Below are 18,531 nucleotides of genomic sequence, written 5' to 3' on the forward strand. Positions count from 1 at the left end.
TCCAGGAAGAAAATTCTCTTCATAGATGTAGAAAGGCCAAATCTGTTCCTCTATTCATTCTTCCTTTGAATCCCTTGTACACTATAGGCACCTAAATGCTTGCTGACTTGCGTTACTACGGTCTTTCTGGTGTTAAGACTGATTTTACTCAGACTAAAATAGGATTTATTGAGCAAGATCTACTTTGTGGATGAATAGTGACAGTGGAACATATTACTAACAATTGATACAATTAAAGCAAATTTAGATGGAAAAATCTTGCTATATTTATCCACTATTCACAAAGTAGGACTAACCATTATTTAGGAAAAATGAATGTCATTTCCAATCATGTTCTGTTGTATTTTTTGTAAAAAGATTGATAAACAATAACAATAAAATAATGATAATAGAAGTTTTCATTTCTATAATACCTTACAGTTTGCAAAATTGAGACAAAGACTGAAAGACAAAGAAAGAGAGGGAAAAGTATTGAAGAAATATGCCTGACTAATCTTCAGTCTAAACTATGTCAGTTACCTCAGTTGATTAAAAAATGGTTCTAAGACAGACCAAGGCCTCTGGCCTTAGAGAGATGGTTAGTTCCTTAAAACTTTCTTAATAAAAGATGGAGAAGCAGCAGCATAACCCATTTCAAAACCCAACGCCTGAAAACCATTCTCCTGAGTGGGGACTGAACCAGATTAGGAAATATTTAACAATTAAGCAATCAGTAAATGTTTAACAAAATAAATAAAAGTATAAAACAATGTTAACATGTAGTTTTCTAAAATTATGCATAGTTTAGCGGGCTCATTTCTATTTGAGTTTGATACCATTGGCCTAGTGAACAGAGAGTTGGCCAGTCTGAAAGTCCAGTCTCTAATACATATTGCTTGTATGTATCACTTAACCTATGGGATCACAGGCACTTTTCTAAGACATTAAGTGGCCTATCAAATGATGATCTGCTTTGATAGAGGACGTTGTTAACTGTGAGTTCCTTACACCTAAGGGAACATATTGATCAAACAAAAAACTGGCATGTCTAATTTTTTTTTTTCAAATGAAAGAACACTGGGTCTTACAAATACTAATTTTATCCTTATGACAACTCAGGGAGGTAGATACAATTATTATCCTCATTCTATAGAGGAGGAGAATGAGGCAGAGAGATGTTAAATGATTTGCTTGAGTCATATAGCAAGTCAAATTTGAGATCAAATTTGAATTCAGGTGTTTTTGACTTTAGGTCTAATAGTGTATTCATTGCTAGATGAGGAAGATATCTCTAAGGTCCCTTTTTATTCTACATTTATGATGTCATGATCCTATGACATGAGATATCCTTTTCAGCTCATCTGAGTTCTCAATTGCTGAAGGCCCAAGGAGGCCCGCGTATAAGATGAAGTTTTTTTAGTGCAGGCATAAAGTTTATGTACTCATTTAAGGTTTTCTGAGTGCTGTAATGCACAATATCTCACTTGACCCTTATGCTGACTAGATGAAGTAGGTAATAATATTAACCTATTCTCAGATGATACTAAACCTCAGAGAGATTAAGTGATGCGTCCCAGGTCACTATTGAGGCTTGATTGCAGCCCAGTTCTTCCTGCCCCAAATGTAGTACTAAGCTCTGTCACCTTCTAGAAATGAGAAGTTCCCCCTTAATTTGTCAAGATATATTTTGGGTTCTAACTCGATAGAATGAGAACCTGAGTAATACTTTAAAGAAAATTAAAACTTTATTTCTTTTTACAAAATAGCTGCCAGGGTCCGGGCCTCCCCAGAAAGCACCAGGAAGGGAGGGGTGAAGCTGGGCCACGGTCAGAGAAGTATGGAGCTGAGCTCCAGCTCTCCCCGGCCTAGCAAACGGTCCCGCTCCAGGCCCCGGCCCTTGTTCTCGGCCTTGACCCTCACCGCCGTGCGGCGTAGGTCATCCTCGGACAGTCCGTCGAAGAAAAAGTCCTCGTTGAACACTGGGTTGCGGCTCTGTCGGATCACGGCGCTGCGCTGCTTGCGCGTCTTCCCCGGAGGCACCAAGGTGACGCTGACTCTGCAGCCGATGGCCCCCGGCTCGGCCGTGCCGCTGTACAGACCCTCGGCTCGGAGCAGGCGGATGCGCAGCCGCCGGGACGCCGGACAGTACTCGGTAGCCAAGTGCAGGGCGCCGCCGTGGTGGCCCAGGGTCACGGTGCTCTCGACCTCCAGGCGCTCCCGCGGCGGGCCCAGAGCGGAGGGGGTCGGCGGGAGGGATGGAGCCCTGGGCCCCGCCGAGGTGGAGACGCGGTCTGCGTCCGGCACGGCATCGAAGTCCTCGTCATCGTCTTCTGCGCTGGAGACCGAGCGGGTCCGGGCCAGAACGCGGCTCCCACTGGCTCGCAGCGCCCGGCCCAGCAGCCCGTCCGGGGCGCGGAGGAGGCGGCGGTAAAGCTGGAGGCTCCGGGAACGCGGGGCATCGCAGGGAGACGAGCTGGCAGAGCAGAGGGAGGAAGAGGCGATGTCGGTAGTGTCGGATGAAACACTCGGCCCTCGTGGGTTGCAGGTGCCACCGCTACTGCAGTAGGTATGAGCCCGAGGTCGCAGCAACTGCCGGGACGGGGGCTGGAGAAGAAGGGCGGCAGCAGCTGCAGAGCCCCCGAAAAAAAGGGACTCCTTACGGCGGGTATTCGGACTCTCCAGAAGCGCGCAGAAGCCGTACGAAGTTGACCTGCGAGGCAGGTGCTGCAGCGAGAGGGCAGCCTGCGAGCGCGGGTCCCAGTCGGTGAGGTCCGGGTCCTCCCTGGCTCCCACAAGATCTGGCCGCAGCTCTTTCTCCTGCCGCTGATCTCGGGTAGGGCGTAGGAAAGGACTGGGCAAGAGCCTGGGCGGGATGCAGAACTCTGGGATGCTGTCTGGGGTGAGAACATTGGTAAAGGTGGAAGGAGCAAAGGCAGAGGTGGCCGCTGGGCGTGTCCGCACTCGTAGGAGCCGCTCCAGGCACCACATTAGAGTAGTAGTACTCGCGTGTGAGGGGGTTTCTTGGATCAAGCTAATCTATCTAAAACACACAAGAAGACTATAGACAGCAATTTTGGCTTCTTTTGCTTGGAAATGTTATTTCTCCCTTCTACTCCTGCGCCTCCCAGGTTACGACTCCCCAGCCCCGCCCCCCACCACAAATGCTTTCTCTGATGTTTCAACTTGCCTCATAAGGATTGCTTCCTTATTCTCTTAGCTTTGTCCCCACTTACTCCTACTTCTTCCTTTTACTTTCCTAACACTCATACTCCTAGAATGAATCTGGCCCTAGTTTCTTCCTTGCTGCTTCTCAGAAGCAGTTCGGCAATCATTTGGTGAATTCCCATATTACTACATATTTTCCCTGAAAAAGGGAGGGGACAGATAGCTCACAGATCCTAGCCAGATAACAGGTCGTCATTCCAAGACCTAATTATCAAGCAGACATGACCCCTTGTTACCTACCTAGAATTCACTGATTATTCTTTTCTGAGTCTCCACGTTTGCAGATTATGGCTGCCTGCAGTGGTGTCTGAGGTGACACAGATCTGTTCAAATGCTGTTAGAAATTATCAGCAGCAGCACAAGAATAATTGCTGGCAGTTCCTTTATAGGGGCTGCGGGCAAACATCCAGCCAATCCGAAGGCACTGAGATCCTAAGGTAAGCCCCGCCCCCTCGGCGCTGTGAGTATAATTCGCAGGTTGTGTAAACCGATACCGCCCCACACCATGCCCCTCCCCCCCCCCCCCCCCAATTTAATCAGGCCACATGGCCGAAGCCGTGGAGGAACTTGAGAAAACTATACCATTTCCATGGCATTGGTAGAAAACTACATAAGTCCTGGGCTCATTTCTTTATCTTTTCCTCTATCCCTTAAACACAAACCTATGGCTGTTCCTATGCAAAATTATGATGTATTTTTCTGACAATGTTGTCTGGCTGAATGTTCTGGAGTACTCTGAAATCTCTGAAGAGAAGAAACTATGGATCCCCCAAAGGGTAATAAAGAAGTGCACTTTGGGCATAAGCACATAGTAACCATTGTAAATTAGGAATTAAATAGAAGTGGTATAAAGGATAATGTCTGAGAAATGTCGAATTAGGAGGAAAAAAAGATGGACTGATCTAATTGTTGGATAGCCCACAGGCTTCGTTAGTCTTTGTGCCAAGTCAAGGGAATAAGGGAAAAGAGCCCATGGACATCTCTAACGTTTTCAGTGGGAAGTAGTTGGGAATTTCAGAGGATGGGAAGGTAGGATGGGGTGAGATCTGTGTCACTGAAAGGAATATTCATGTTAGTGATATCACATATCATGGGGATGTGGGAATACCAATGTAGCACTTGGATTGAAGTAGCATAGCATATAAGATGGATAATCAAATCTTATATTTTATATATGTGTATATAAAATAATCTATTTTATTTTAGTGACTAAGCAGAGATATACTTTACATCCCTCATTAGCCTTTAAAATAACAATAGAAAAATTGGATCAAGATAAATGTGTCCTTATGTGGGCTAGTGTAATTTGGGCTAGACAAAATTATGGCATTATATTTAAAAAATAAGAAAATAAAAAACTAAGCCTGGAATGGTAATGATGGTGAGCAACTTTTTTCTCTCAGTCATAGGATCATAGAATCCAGTTAGTCAACAAGTATTAATTGAATGTTCACTATGTGCCTTGCTATGTGTTATAAATGTTATATATGAGATGCTCAAGAAATATTTTACTATTACTCAAGGAACAATTAATAATTTATAATATCTAAAGATATAAATATTACAGATTATTTTGCTCAAAAAAATTTATGTTAAAAATGCTACTAAGCTACATTTTCTGTTCAAGCAGTAGAAACATACATACTTTTAGAACCAGAAGGAAGAAAAAAAAGGAGGAAGGAAGGACAAAACAAAAGAAAGAAGAAAGGATAGAGATCTAGATCTTGTTTTATAGATGAAGAATCTGAGATTCAGAGACATAAAGAGCTTTGCTTAAGCTCACAACTAATTACAGCCAATATCAGAAATCATATCTCCTGGCTCTCACTAGAGTAGTCTTACTACCATATTTCTTTGAGATAGCTAAGTGACACAGTGGATAAAGTGAATACTTTGTAACTAAGAAGATCTGAGTTCAAATTTGGCTGCACACATTTATAAGATGTGTGTGACACAGTGGATAAAGTGAATACTTTGTAACTAAGAAGATCTGAGTTCAAATTTGGCTGCACACATTTATAAGATGTGTGTGACACAGTGGATAAAGTGAATACTTTGTAACTAAGAAGATCTGAGTTCAAATTTGGCTGCACACATTTATAAGATGTGTGACTCTGGGCAAGAGTCACTGGGCAAGCCACTTCTGTCTGCCTCTTTAGCTATAAAACAGGGATAATAATAATAATATCCACCAAATGAGATATTTGTAAAATGCTTAGCACAATACTTGACACATAGTAGGTGCTTAATAAATGTTTATATCCTTCCTCCTATATTAAGCTGTCACATAAAATTAATAGTGATAGCTAACATTTGTATATCAATTTAAATGTGTAAATTATCTTATAATACTATTTGTCTATTGTCCACTTTGCCTCATCAAGGCATTTTAAAATATCTATATCTTTAAGAGACCAGATTGAATGAAGATAGAAACTGTCTAAATAACTTGTAATGTGTAATCACATAAGGAAACCAGCAATGGAACTAAATTTTATAGACAGACAACTTTATAGAACAGTAGGTCTTCAAGCGTCAGGAGACATTAGACTATATAGTCCAAATCCTTTATTTTATTGATGAAGAAATTGAAGGTCATATAGGCAAAGTAACTTGCTGAAGAGCAAACAATTATAAGGGGCTCAGCTAGTATTCAAATCCAGGTCTCTCCATTGCAAAGTATATTTTCTTTTTGCTATACTTGTACCAGGGAGAGACTGGAATAAGGAGGTTCTCATGTGGAGGACATCAAGCGTTTTAGTATAGGATTTTCCTCTATGTCCCAACATATTTTTCTTTGTTTTCATATCATTTCTATTACAGTAACCTAGGAGATGTAATGGAGAAAGTGCAGGGTCTGGACATTTCACTTTGGACATTTACTTAATTATATAATTATAGGCAAGTCACCTTTTTTTGCCTCAGTTTCCTCAACTGCAAAATGGAGATAATAACAGCACCTATTTTATAGGATTGTATTAAGGATCAAAGGAAGTATTTTTTACAAAGCTTTTAGATATTAAGCATTATATAAAATGTTTACTCCTTCCCCTTATCTCGGTTGAAAGTACCTTTTCATTTCTCACAACAAATTCTTTGATCCAACTAGACTTGTACTGACCAAGTCTGTGCCAAGGATTTGTGATCTGTATGATAATTTTTTGGATAAGAAATTGGTACTATATAGACAGAGACAGAGGGAGACAGAGAAAGCCAGGGAAATACAAGCAAAGAGAAAGAAAGACATAGAGAGGTTAGGAGGAGTTCTGGAAAGAACAGAGAATGAGAGGCAATTGTGGATGAAGAAAACAACACTCAAGATTCTGAAAGTATTAAAAAGTAAAGAAAATATTGGTTAATGATTAAAGTCACTTTTAGATTTAGTGTTTCAGGGATTAGTTGCTTTCATGCACAAAATCATGAAAATGTTTTTGCCTCTGACTAAGCAAAGTCATTTGTTTCTGCTAACAATTAATCTTCTAAAGTAATATAACAGTGTCTACACACAAGATCTGCAGATGGCAGCAAATATAGCTAGGTGTTTCATGGTGTATTTCATTATCCTGTGACTCTTCATAACCTCATGCTCTTCTCACTTCTCAGCCATGAAAAGCCAACTGGTCATGAGGCTGGGGAGCCTGGGCTAGACCACGTGCACAAGCAGGAGCCATGTGTTCCAAGAAAGATTTTAAATCTTTCTTGCTGTCACTTCTAGATAGCTTACAAATGTAACTATGGGAACATTCAGTTATGGTGCTGGAAAACAGTTCCATGAAAAAAAGCAAAAATAGACCACAGACCATTAGGCTGCTGGTGATTTTGAAGTAAATGTTTGAAAGATGAATAACATAGGTTAGGCATTAGTCTAGTAGTCTGAATATAATAAATAACTGTTGAATGAATAAATAATAGAAAGATAAGAGATGTTGGCTACAAAAATGTTACCATATATGCTTTTTTTTTCTTATTCTTTCCATATGTTGGCTTTAGTTCTACTTTCTACCTCTCTTCTTTATATCTATCCTACTTTTCTAATTCATGTTTTAACATTATTTCTAGAGAGAATTCTGGGAAGATGGCAAAATAGGTTAGAAAATTCCAAACGCTCCAAATATCTCCCACAAACAAGACAAAATTGAACCTCAGAGCAAACACAAAGTAGTAAAAGCAAATAGAAGATGGGGCAGAACAATGGTCATTCTTGGACAATCAGAGAAGATCCAAAAATACCAGGAAAAGATACCAGGAATGAGATTTAGCCTGTGTGAAATGTAAATACCTCCAGGCTAGTTCTGCTGAGCAGGCAAGGAACAAGCCCTGTAAGCTAGCTGGGATAGCATTAACCTGGGCCCCAGCCCAGCCACAGGAATTTTCACCTCCCAAACAGTGTGGGGAATCAAGAATCTGAGGTGAGGAAGATTAGAATCTCTGCCGATAAGGAACATCAGGCCCAACAGGGAGGGCTGCTGAAATAGAATCCTGCATGAGAAGAAACCAGCACAAGCCTGGTGAGTGCAAAAGTAGTGCAGCAGGGATGCTACTGGCTGTAGATACTTACAGAAAAGCAGAGTTCTTGATTTCTGGTTCCAGGCTGGAAAGAAGAATTGAAGGAGGCCCTGAGGTCAGAAATCCTATTCCCTATACTTCACTAATCATCTGCTACAAATAAAAAAAAATGAGCAGACAAATGAGAAAGAACCCAACCACAGAAAATTATTATGGAAATAAGGAAGACTAGAGTTCATCTTCAGAGGAGAGTGAAATGAAAAACACATTTCCTATCCCAAAGAATAACATTAAATGGTCACCTCACCAAAAAGGATTCATAGAACTCAAAAAAGACTTTAAAAATCAAATGGCAAAGATTGAGAAAACATTAACAACAACAACAAAAGAATAATCCAAGAAAAACAAAAATATTATTAAAATAAACTCAGCCAACTGGAAAAGGAGATCCAGAATCTTAAGAAAGAAAATGACTCCTTGAAAACTAGAATTGTGCCAGGGGAAACCAGTGAAATTATAAGAGACCAAGAAATAATAAAACAAAATATAAAGAATGAAATAATAGAAGAGAATGTGACTCATCTCATGAGAAAAACAACTGATCTGGAGATGAAATCAAGAAGTGAAAACACAATAATAATTAGACTATGAAAGCTATGCTCAAAAAAGAATCTTCATAAAAAAGGGAAAAGGACCTATATGTGCAATAATGTTTGTGGTAGCCCTTTTTGTAGTGGCAAGAAACTGGAAACTGAATGGCTGTCCATTACTTGGAAAATGGCTGAATAAATTATGGTATATGAATGTTATGGAATATTATTGTTCTATAAGAAATGATGAGCAGGCTGGTTTCAGAAAGGGTTGGAGAGGCTTTACATGAACTGATACTAAGTGAAGTGAGTAGAACCAGATCATTGAATGCATGTGGTTCTTTTCAGCAATGAAAGAGATTCTACAAGGAAAATCTACAAGAATATAATAGCCAAATTTTGAATACCCCACTCAAAAGAAAAATATTACGGGCAAAAAGAAAAAGACAATTCATATATAGTGGAGCCACAAGATCTAGAAGTGGTTACATTAAAAGACGATAGGTCTTGAAACATTATATATCAAAGAGCAAACTAAAGGGTTGGAAGGCAAAAATATCATACCCAGCTAAATTAAGCACAATTCTGAACAACAACAAAAAATTAGACGTTCAATAAATGCACATGGATTTTTTTTCTATTTTAAATTAAATTTTAAATAAATTAAAAATTTCTTAACATTACTTTTTTCTCTGCTTTGTAACTTATTACATTTTTTCCACTTTACAAAAGGGAAGTAAAGGGAGGGATAAAGAAGAGGTTGAAAAACTTTTTCTTTTTCAAATAAAATGTTATTTTAAAAAATCTACTGGTTATCTATCTTTAGATTTTGACAAACATTTTGATATCAATAAGAATGTTTATTTTTTTGTTTAATCCTGTTACTCATATATTACACATTTTCTGTCTCACAACTTTTTCAGGATAAGCATTATCTTTTCTTTAGCTAATCAATTAACTGTTTTTCTTTGATTTAAATGTGTTAACCAGGTTCCAATTTGTATAATGTACTGACAGCAAAGGGGACTCAGTTAATGCTTGGGATAATGGTGTTGTTAGTTGCTGTTTAAGATCATAAGAATGACAGGGACATGGACTTTAGAGCTTGAAGTAGTCTTAGAGATAATTCTAGTTGTCAGTCACTCAACTAGTATTTAACCAGTACCTACTATTATGTTGGTCAAGCACTGTGTTAAATGCTGAAGATACAAAGAAAGGCATAAAATCTCAAAAAGTTTCTGCTCTCCAGAAACTCACAGTCTAATGGGGAAGGAGATATAAACAGGAGAAATTGGGGGTGGTCTCAGAGGGAAGGCACAAAGATTCAGGAGAAATGGGAAAGGTTTCTTGGAGAAGACACTGATGTGACTCATGGATTATGACAGAAAGATTGTGGTTCAAGAGTCTGGAATATGCAAAGGACTACTATGCAATGGTTTTTATCCTATAAGATCACTGACCACAGAAATAATTTTATTAAAGTGCAATTATGTAAATTTGGATTTTCCATCTCAATACTAGCCTTTTGAAATAAAGTTCTATGTATGGGAATTAGTATATTTGTGTGTGGCGGGTAGAACTGTAGATCCCAGAGCAAATCCAACTGTAGTTTTTCAAAGTTGGTTTAGTCAGGGACCTGACTAAAAGTGTTAATGGAGGCAAATGGGTACATAGAACACCAAATGAAGGTCAGGAGATCTGGGTTTATTTAAGTCCTAGCTTTGCTATTAACAATAATAACTGAAGTTGGTATTGAAGTGCCCAGGTGAGAGAAAATACAGGATAGCCAAAATAATGAAAATTTATTGCTACTTAGCAACTGAACCCCACCAGAACAGGGGAGTCAGTATCAAGTGATTTTAGAGACACATATTTATAGAAAGAAACATAAAAGGTCCCTAATACATTTGTCATACTAAAGAATTTCATCCTAAACAGGAGGCAAAGATTATCACACTAAGGGTGCCATTCCAAATTAAAAAATATAAAATAAAAGAAATAAAAGACAGTCCCTGCTCTTGAGGAGCTCATGTTCTAAATGGAGGAATATAATATATGGAAGGTTTTGGCTATGAGTCAGATGAAAATATCTCATGGTCTTTAGGATGCATGAACAATGGAGATATTAATGCCTCTTTCTTTTGATAAAATGACAAATTTCTCATGTTGAATTCTCATAAATTTCTCAAGATTGTGCTAATGACTTTAGCAACAAGAGCTTTCTTTTCTGTATTTTTGATAGCTATGGCTGTAGCACCAGCAGGAACAACTGCCAGATTGCTTGCTTCCCAAGCAAGGGGAACTTGCCACAAGATTTGCTTCCTAAGATGACATTTGAAGGAACTGGGCTGAATACACTGCTATTCGTAGGGTCTTGGGTTGTCTCCATCAGGATTTGAGAGGAGATGGTAGTGAAGATGGTAGGGGTTAGACTTGCCTGGAGTGTGCCGCCTCCTGCATCTCTTTCCAGGTACTTTGCTTCTTTAGCTAAGTTGGCTTCTTGTGTGTCAGTGGGCTTGGAGCCAGTGAAGTTGGCTGGCCCTTTTTCTGCAGGAATTCTTTCCATGGATGTTGACTAGGAGATCTGCTAGATACTCTCTTCCCCCTAGGTTTTCGGGTCACCACTCACTCCTGGCTCTCCTCCTACCTATCTGACCACTCCTCTGCTTTGCTGGAACCTCTTCCAGATCACATCCTGTAACTGTAGATGTCCCTCATGGTTCTGTCCAAGTCTGTCTTCCCTTTCTTGTCTGTATTCAATTAGGGATCTCATCTATTCCCATGGATTTAATTACTATCTCTATGCAGATGATTCTCAAATCTATCTATCCTGTCCCAAACTCTCTGTGGACTTCTCATCTTATTTCCAAATGGCTTTTGGACATCTCCAAACAGATATTCAGTAATTTAATAAACGCAGTCTATCTTTCCCTAAACCTGTCTTTCCCTCCCCACCTTTTCTGTTACTATTAAGAATTTCATCCTCAGACACTCAACCCAAGAGTCTTTCTGGACTCTACACTATCTTATCCACCAAGTCCAATCTGTTGCCAGGGCCTAGATATTTCTTTGCAATCCTTTTGAAAACATTCCCTTATATTCTCTGATACTGCCTCAACTTCAGTACAAGTCCTTATCATCTCATGTCTGCATTACTGCAATAGACTGTTGGTGGGACTGCCTGACTCAAATGTCTCCCTTCTCCAATCTATTCTCCATTCAGAAAATCAAGTATGTTTATATTAGAACTCAGTTTCTCCAACATCATTCCCCTGGAGTCAATAAACTCCAGTTGCTTCTTATTGTCATATAAAATGCTTTATTTGGTATTCAAAGCCCTTTATAACCTTGCCCCTCCAGGGTATTTGACAAACAAGACTTCATCTCTCTTCAATGGCCATTTTCTTTGTCTGTCCCAGATTCCTGGAATGTTCTCATTTCTCTGCTCCAAATGATGACCTCCCTGGCTTCCTTTAAGTCCTAAATCCTACCTGTTACAGAAAAATTTTCTCAATCCCTCTTAATTTTTCCTTAATGCCTTTCCTGTTCCCTATTTATCTTGTATGTAGCTTGATTGTAAATATCTATTTATTGCCCTCCCTTAGGAGAACTCATTGAGAGCAGAAACTATCCATTGCCTTAATTTTTTTTTTAAGGGGGTATCCACAGGACTCAGAACAGTACCTGGCACATAGGAGGTACTTAATAAATGCTTATTGATTAATTGATTGATTACCTTTCAAGAATCTCGTCATGTTAAAACATCAAAGAAATAATTAAATTTGCTAATATGTCTGTAAGCAATCAAGGCAGAGTTAAGGTACACTTATTATGTGCCATGAAATGTTCTAAGTATTGGGGATACAAAGAAAGGCAAAAAACCTGTTCTTACTCTCAAGAAGCTCACCATCTTATGAGAAAGACAACATGCCAATAACTATATAATGACATAAAGTAGACTAAAGATAATCTTATTAGTATTAAAGGGCATTAGGAAAGGCTTCAGGTAGAAAATGGGATTTTAGCTTTGAACTGAAGGAAACCAGGGAAGTCAGGAGACAGAGACCAGGAGGACAAGAACTGAATATTTGGGGGACAGCTAGAAAAAATGCAGGAGTCAAGATGTGAAATGAAGTACTCTGTGAGAAACAAGAAGGCTGGTGTCACCCTATCACAACATACTTGGAGAGGAGGTGTAGAAAGACAGAAAAGGTAGGAAGAGGGCACTCCAGAAATACATAAATATTTAAAAATACAAGACATTATAGTCTGCAATATCTTTTCCCATGTTTTAGATCTAACTTATCCAGATGACTTTCTGGTTAACACTCCCATGACTGTTCTCATTATTTATTAATATCACTTATTTGGCAATATATTTCATACTCTATTGCCTTTCTTACATAATCTTATTTCATTTCCTTGCTTATTTAACTTTTCTAAATTTTACCTGCTCAATTATTTCATAATAAGCTCTTTAAAGGTAGGAACTGTGTATCATATATAATTATGTCCTAGATTCAGCTAATGTAGCGTTCTGCATAAATATTTGCTGATTGGCTATTGTTATCTTTCAGACAGGCTGCTCTACCAGGGGTGCACAAACTGTTAACACTTTCTTTCACTACAGTTAAAGTATTGGCTAAGTAATTCTCTTCAAAGAGAGACTCACGGAGAGTGTTTTTTTTCTTCCATTCTTCAATTTAAAAGGTACATTTCTTGACGTTTTGGAAGTGTAGAAATCACATAACTTCTCAAATGTAAAATGAGGCACTTAAACTAGAGAGTTTCTAAGCTCCCTTCAATTTCCAAATCTAATATCCAGTTTAGGAATGGTCAATATTCCAATCCCTCCTCCCCGTCCTATTCTCATTTTAACCCAAATTATGGTTAAAGGCACCTTGAAATTGAAGATATTGTTTGGAAAATGATATAATTACCCCATAACAGATTTAAGAAGGGTGAAGAGCAGTACGCCCTAGTCTCATCTCCTCCATTTCTACATCCTTTTTTGAAACAATGAAGAAGTGGACTTCATTAAACCCAGGGCTGGTCAGGAGCAGAGCCAGGAAGCAACATGAAATAATTTTTCATCAGAATTCGTTTTCAAATCCTACTCTACTTTCATTTTATATCGTAATTTTAATGTTTCAAAATGGATTTATTTATATTTAAAGACTGAAATAGGCTCAAAACACAGTGAACCCGCAGGCTCTGTTTGTATCCAGATGAAGTGACTGTCACCTGACCCGCAGCTTAAAGGGTGGATTTAAGTGGACTAAAAGCTGGCCCATGCGTGGGTTAAGGGATTCTTTATTTTGTGAATATTTCTGCTAGTTAGGTTTCTGCTAACTCACTCTTATGGGGGAGCTTCAGCAAGACCACTTGGGTTTGGGGTCTCTTTTGAAATGGAAGCGACGAGAGAAGGATTAACAGATTTTAAGGTTTTTTTTTTTTTTTTTAAACATCGTTTGGGAAAAGAAGGCATCGTCCACAGACCCTCTCATCCTTCACTCAGTTTAAAGAAGAGCTTCCTTGCCTCTCCAGAGGAACTGCTGGCAGACACTTGCAGGGGAAGCAGCCCAGACTGTGCAATCTAGCGTCTGGAGCAGCGAACACGAGCGCGGCGGGGAAGCCGCGCGCGTGCGCGCACGTTTCGGTCACGCGCGCGCGCGAGCTCCGAGGGTGGGGAGAGTGGGGGCGGGGGACGATTCTCACCTCCCAGTGGAAGACACCGCCTTCCTCTTTCATCCTCCCCTCAGCGCTGCGCAGCTGCAACTGCCTCTGGAGACCAACGCTCGGGTTCGGGTCTCTGACCCACTCCTCTCCTCCCTCCACTTTTCCTTTCCTTTCCCTGTGGTCTTCTTCTCCTCCCTTCCCCCCCAATCAAGCCATGGTGCTGGAGTCGGTGGTCGCGGACCTTTTCAATCGCTTCTTAGGGGACTACGTGGAAAACCTGGACAAGTCCCAACTGAAGCTGGGCATATGGGGCGGTAAGTGACCCCCGGAGGGTGCCGTCCTTCTGCGGGGGGCGGCCCTTCCTCAACCTCTCCCCTCCCCCTTCCCCATTTTTACTTTCGCCGCTGAGAAGCTCCGCCTCCCGGGGCTGGCGTGAAGCTCCCCTTCCCGCTGCCCTCTTCCTGGACTGGTGGGCAGTGGAGGCCTGCCCTGGCCCTCTGCTTTCTCTCACTCCTGGGCATGCAGAGCGGGGGCCTTGACTGAGGAGCCTGGGGGCTCGGAATGGCTGCTTGGAGAGGAAGCCTCCGGCTACTGAGGGAGTTCCTGCCCTGGAGGCGGGCGTGGGTGAGGGCAGTGTCCCAGTCTTTAACTTTTTGCTTTTGAAAAAGTCAATATTTTTCCTGCGTGCTTGACCCAGTGCTTGTGGAAAACGGTATCGGAGAAAAGGGGATTGCGCAAAGCACAGCTGATTGGAGGAGGGACAATAAATGTAAAGTAAAAGTACAGCAAACAGATAATCCTCAAGCCAAAATACTTTTTTTTTTTTTTTTTTTGAAGTCGTCATTCCATAACAGAGGTTTAAGCATCGGCACATATCATCCCCACTCTCCATCTCCCCCTTTTCTATATTGAGACACTCAAGAAATTAACAAGATAGAGACATTCAGAGTGAGAAAATGAAGAATTTTTAAGAAGTGTGTCCACACCATGCACCTCTTAAACACTTGAAGAGACTTAAGCTTCTGAACAATATTTTAGTGTCTGTATTTCTTTTTCTGTTTCCGAGGGAGGAAATGATTACTGGATGGAGGGGTAGCAACCAGTAGCTAACCATGAGCAGTTAGCTGGGTTATTGCACTAAAGTAAACATAATATCTTTAATTTTCCGCTAGATGGCTTTTAAACTAGACGTCCAGTAGAAAGGGTATCCCAGAAGTAGTAGTTTATTTAAATGTTTTAAAAGCTTAAACCAAAAACTGCGCTAAAATTTTTAGAAATCAGTTGCATGTGGCTAGGCATTCAGCCTTCAGAGTAGGAGCTCCACGACTAATTGGGAAGCTTTATCTTTGACCTGCCATCAGTAGTCCTCAGGCTGTTTCTGTAATCTTCCAAGTCACACTCATCCTAGTCAGTTGGTGGTGATTTAGATTAACATTTAGATAGAATACCTAAACATCCAGGCTTGTATTTGTAGGAAAATTATGACAGGGACAAGTACATTTTGGTGTGAGGATTTAGGAAGAAAGGCTATTAGGCTGAGGTAGTCTTACATAGTTTCTTCCTTCAAAGAAATCTAGAAGGAGAGGTTAAACAAAGGGGATCAAGATAGAGCAAGGGAGTATCCCTGGAAAAATGCAGTGGAGGGCCTGAAAATAAGAAAAGTTTTTCAGAGCTGAGAAATGGAGAGAAACTCAGAGATCTGAGTATAGAAGGAAGTTGTATGGAAATAAAATGGTCTATTGGGGAGTTCAAGGCAGGTTATAGAGACCCTCAAATGTCACCATGAGCTTTTTTTTTTTAAATAGGAAACAGGAAGTTTTTTAGTTTTTTTAAACAAGATTGGTATAAGTAGTATGAAATAGAAGTAAGTACTGTGAAGGATAGATTGGGTTCTCCCTGGATAGAAAGAAGTCTTAAATAAAGGCTACATGACCACTTGTACGCAGATATAATGTAGAACTGAGGCAGAACAAGATCAGACATGAATGGAAGGAGAAATTTAAAAAAAGGCTGAAAATAAAGCAAGAATATCACTGATGAATGGGGAGTAAAGAGATTTGTTCATTGGACTTGGTGAGGATGAAGAGTAGGTACAGCAAAAATGAAATTTTGATAGCGTTAAAAGCACAGTTTTGTCATAAGGGAATTTGAAGTAAGAGTCTTGAAGGTGGAGCAGATTTGAAAGAAATGCTTGGATTTAGGAGAGATCCAGTATTAGTAGGGTGACGTTGGCAAATCATTAAACCTTTCTGAGATTCAGTTTCCTTATTTGTAAAATGAGTATCATAGGATCATACATTTAGAGCTGGACCAACCTTAGAAGCCATCTTGTGTAACTCCCTCATTTTATAGATGAGGGCATTGTGGACTAGAGAGGTTATATAACTTCTTAAGAGCTCACATTGGTAATGAATTACAGAGTTGGGCTTTGAATCCAAATTATCTGACTCGGAATCTACTATTACAAAGCTTCTTAAATTATGAGTTATGACCCCATATGGAGTCATGTAACTGAATGTGGGGGTTATGCAATTATAATTTGTTGTTAGTAAATGTTTGATTTGTATGCCTCTTTTATATACATATATACCTGAGGTCATATAAAAATTTCTTGAACCAAAAAGTGGAAAAAGTTTATTTAAGAATAGAGCTTTTTTGGGGAAAGCTCTTGGTAATTCACAAGCACTGCAAATAAAATTGTTGGAAATACAGATCTTAGGAATCGAGGAGGTAAGAAACAGTCTATCATGTTAGAAACTCATTAGTGTGGCTCTGGAAGTTGCTGGAGTTGATGGTAGAAAGTGGAAGTGAGGAGAAAACAACCAGTTTTAAAAGTTATTGAGGAAGATGATGGACAAAGGCCCTGAAGGTGATAAGGGTCTTGAAGTTGATATAATCAGATGGCATAAATTTCTGAGATAAAGATGTTGTTGAGTTGATGGTCACAAGAGTCTACATCTGTTAAGTCTACAGATTTCATTGAGGTGTTTGGAGTTTGGGGACATGAAAGAAGGGATGATAAAGGATGATTGTATTTTTAAAGAAAAGCTAAGAGGTAAAAGTAATTTAAAAGCAAAAATTAGAGGATGTATGCAAGTTTGTCGTTAATAGAATGGTAATGTTCCAGAGGGCACAGAAGGAACACAAAGAAGAGCATGTTATTAGAAGGGTATTTAGGACTGAGTTGGGTAGGGATGGTCATGGCTTTTAAAAGTTGCCAGAGGAAAAAAGGTGATGATTTTATATAATAGAGTTTAGGAGAAATGGGGACTGATTGAGGGGCAGGTGTAAATGGGAGGGATTTAATTGCCCTTAGTTTGGAGATGTATTGAGTGGATAGGTATTTGCAGAATTAAGCAGCCTTAAAGTACCTATTAAAATAGTGGTGTGGTTCAGGGATGTTTGATTCTTTTTGTCAAGTGACACTGTGTTTACCAATTGTTATTACTCTTTTCCCACTAAGTGCCACCCTCTCCTCCCCTCCAATTCCTTTTTCTTGTAAGAGCTATTTGAAAGCTGGATGTTTTGAAACAAAAATATGTTTTACTGTGAAATCAGGAAGTATTGATTGCTTTATGATTTAGTTTCTGCCTGCAACTGAAATGTCAAAATTTTTAGCTTCTTTGTATAGGATACATTTTTAAGAGACTTTTTATATAACCCTTAAAGGTCTACAAAATTCTTTATATTTGATCTTCACAAGAACTCTGTGAGGTACATATGGTTGGCTCCTTTTAGATGAAGAAATATAGTCCAAAAGAAGCAATTTATGATGGAAGAGCCTCTAAGTGTTAGAAGTGGATTTAGTTCTCTCCTGATTCAGTGTTCTTTCTACTATAGTTAACTGCCTCTTAATGATTGAATCCTAGGGGATGTTTCATATTAACTTTCTCTCCTTTTCTTTTAAAATTCCTATAACACAGGATCATTTCCTCTTTCTTATTCTGAATAAAGTTTTGTTGCAGAGCCCTAATCTAAGTTTTTAATATGTTTGAAGAAATTGAGCAATTTGTTCCATGACATATTAATGAAATCACATGTTAGGGATTTTTAAAATTTTAGTTCTGGAATAATAAAGCAGTGTTATAGGTTACTAGATGAAACTGTTCAATAGGGAAATCAAAACAGATCCTGTTTTTTGCTTTTATTTTTGCAGTAAGAAATTAGAGGAATAAGTTTTTTGTTTGGAACTGGGCATTATAGCTTTGCTCATTTGATTATTATAACAAATTAAAAAAAACAAAAAACAAACAAAAAAGCTTAAAAGAGAAATGTGTGGTGCTTTTTTGGGGGGCATCAGCAGTTTGAGGAGAGGGAGAAAGAAATTTCTCACTCTTAAGTTAGCCATTTAATTATTAATTTTTTTTTTTTAAACTGAAGCATTTGAGGTTAAGTGATTTGCTCAGGGTCACACAGAAAGTGTTAGGTGTCTGAGGTCACAGTTGAACTAGGGTCTTCCTGACTTCAGGGCTGGTCCTCTATCCACTGCGCCACCTAGCTGCTCCAAGTTAGCTATTTTATCAAATAAAGTAAAAATATCTTTTAGAAAGAG

General features: G+C 39.3%; 2 protein-coding genes across 3 annotated transcripts in view; one reads left to right on the forward strand and one right to left on the reverse strand.

Moving 5' to 3' along the window:
* Nucleotides 1-1,702: 1,702 nt before the first annotated feature.
* On the reverse strand, nucleotides 1,703-14,098 carry LOC127551300 (C2 calcium-dependent domain-containing protein 4A-like). 2 transcript variants are annotated; one of them, XM_051980929.1, is made up of 2 exons: nucleotides 14,019-14,098; nucleotides 1,703-3,019 (listed from the first exon to the last, which is right to left on the reverse strand). In XM_051980929.1, the coding sequence occupies exon 2, from the start codon at nucleotides 2,965-2,967 to the stop codon at nucleotides 1,807-1,809; it is 1,161 nt and encodes a 386-aa protein (XP_051836889.1). In that variant the 5' UTR covers nucleotides 2,968-3,019; nucleotides 14,019-14,098; the 3' UTR covers nucleotides 1,703-1,806. The 2 variants fall into 2 exon arrangements, with proteins under 2 accessions (XP_051836889.1, XP_051836888.1); XM_051980928.1 differs by lacking the exon at nucleotides 14,019-14,098 and adding an exon at nucleotides 3,445-3,558.
* Nucleotides 14,099-14,185: 87 nt separating this feature from the next.
* The window catches only part of VPS13C (vacuolar protein sorting 13 homolog C), a 186,969-nt gene continuing 182,623 nt past the window's right edge, over nucleotides 14,186-18,531 (forward strand). The window contains 1 exon segment of the mRNA XM_051973796.1: nucleotides 14,186-14,293. Within this exon segment, the coding sequence (XP_051829756.1) occupies nucleotides 14,194-14,293 (100 nt within the window). The 5' untranslated portion in view covers nucleotides 14,186-14,193.

This window comes from Antechinus flavipes, chromosome 2 (assembly GCF_016432865.1).
Source record: "Antechinus flavipes isolate AdamAnt ecotype Samford, QLD, Australia chromosome 2, AdamAnt_v2, whole genome shotgun sequence".
In the NCBI taxonomy this organism is placed as follows: domain Eukaryota; kingdom Metazoa; phylum Chordata; class Mammalia; order Dasyuromorphia; family Dasyuridae; genus Antechinus; species Antechinus flavipes.

What these genes read in the sequence shown, in the direction of transcription:
- LOC127551300 (XM_051980929.1), bottom strand. Translation starts at nt 2,967, where the DNA reads ATGTGGTGCCTGGAGCGGCTCCTACGAGTGCGGACACGCCCAGCGGCC.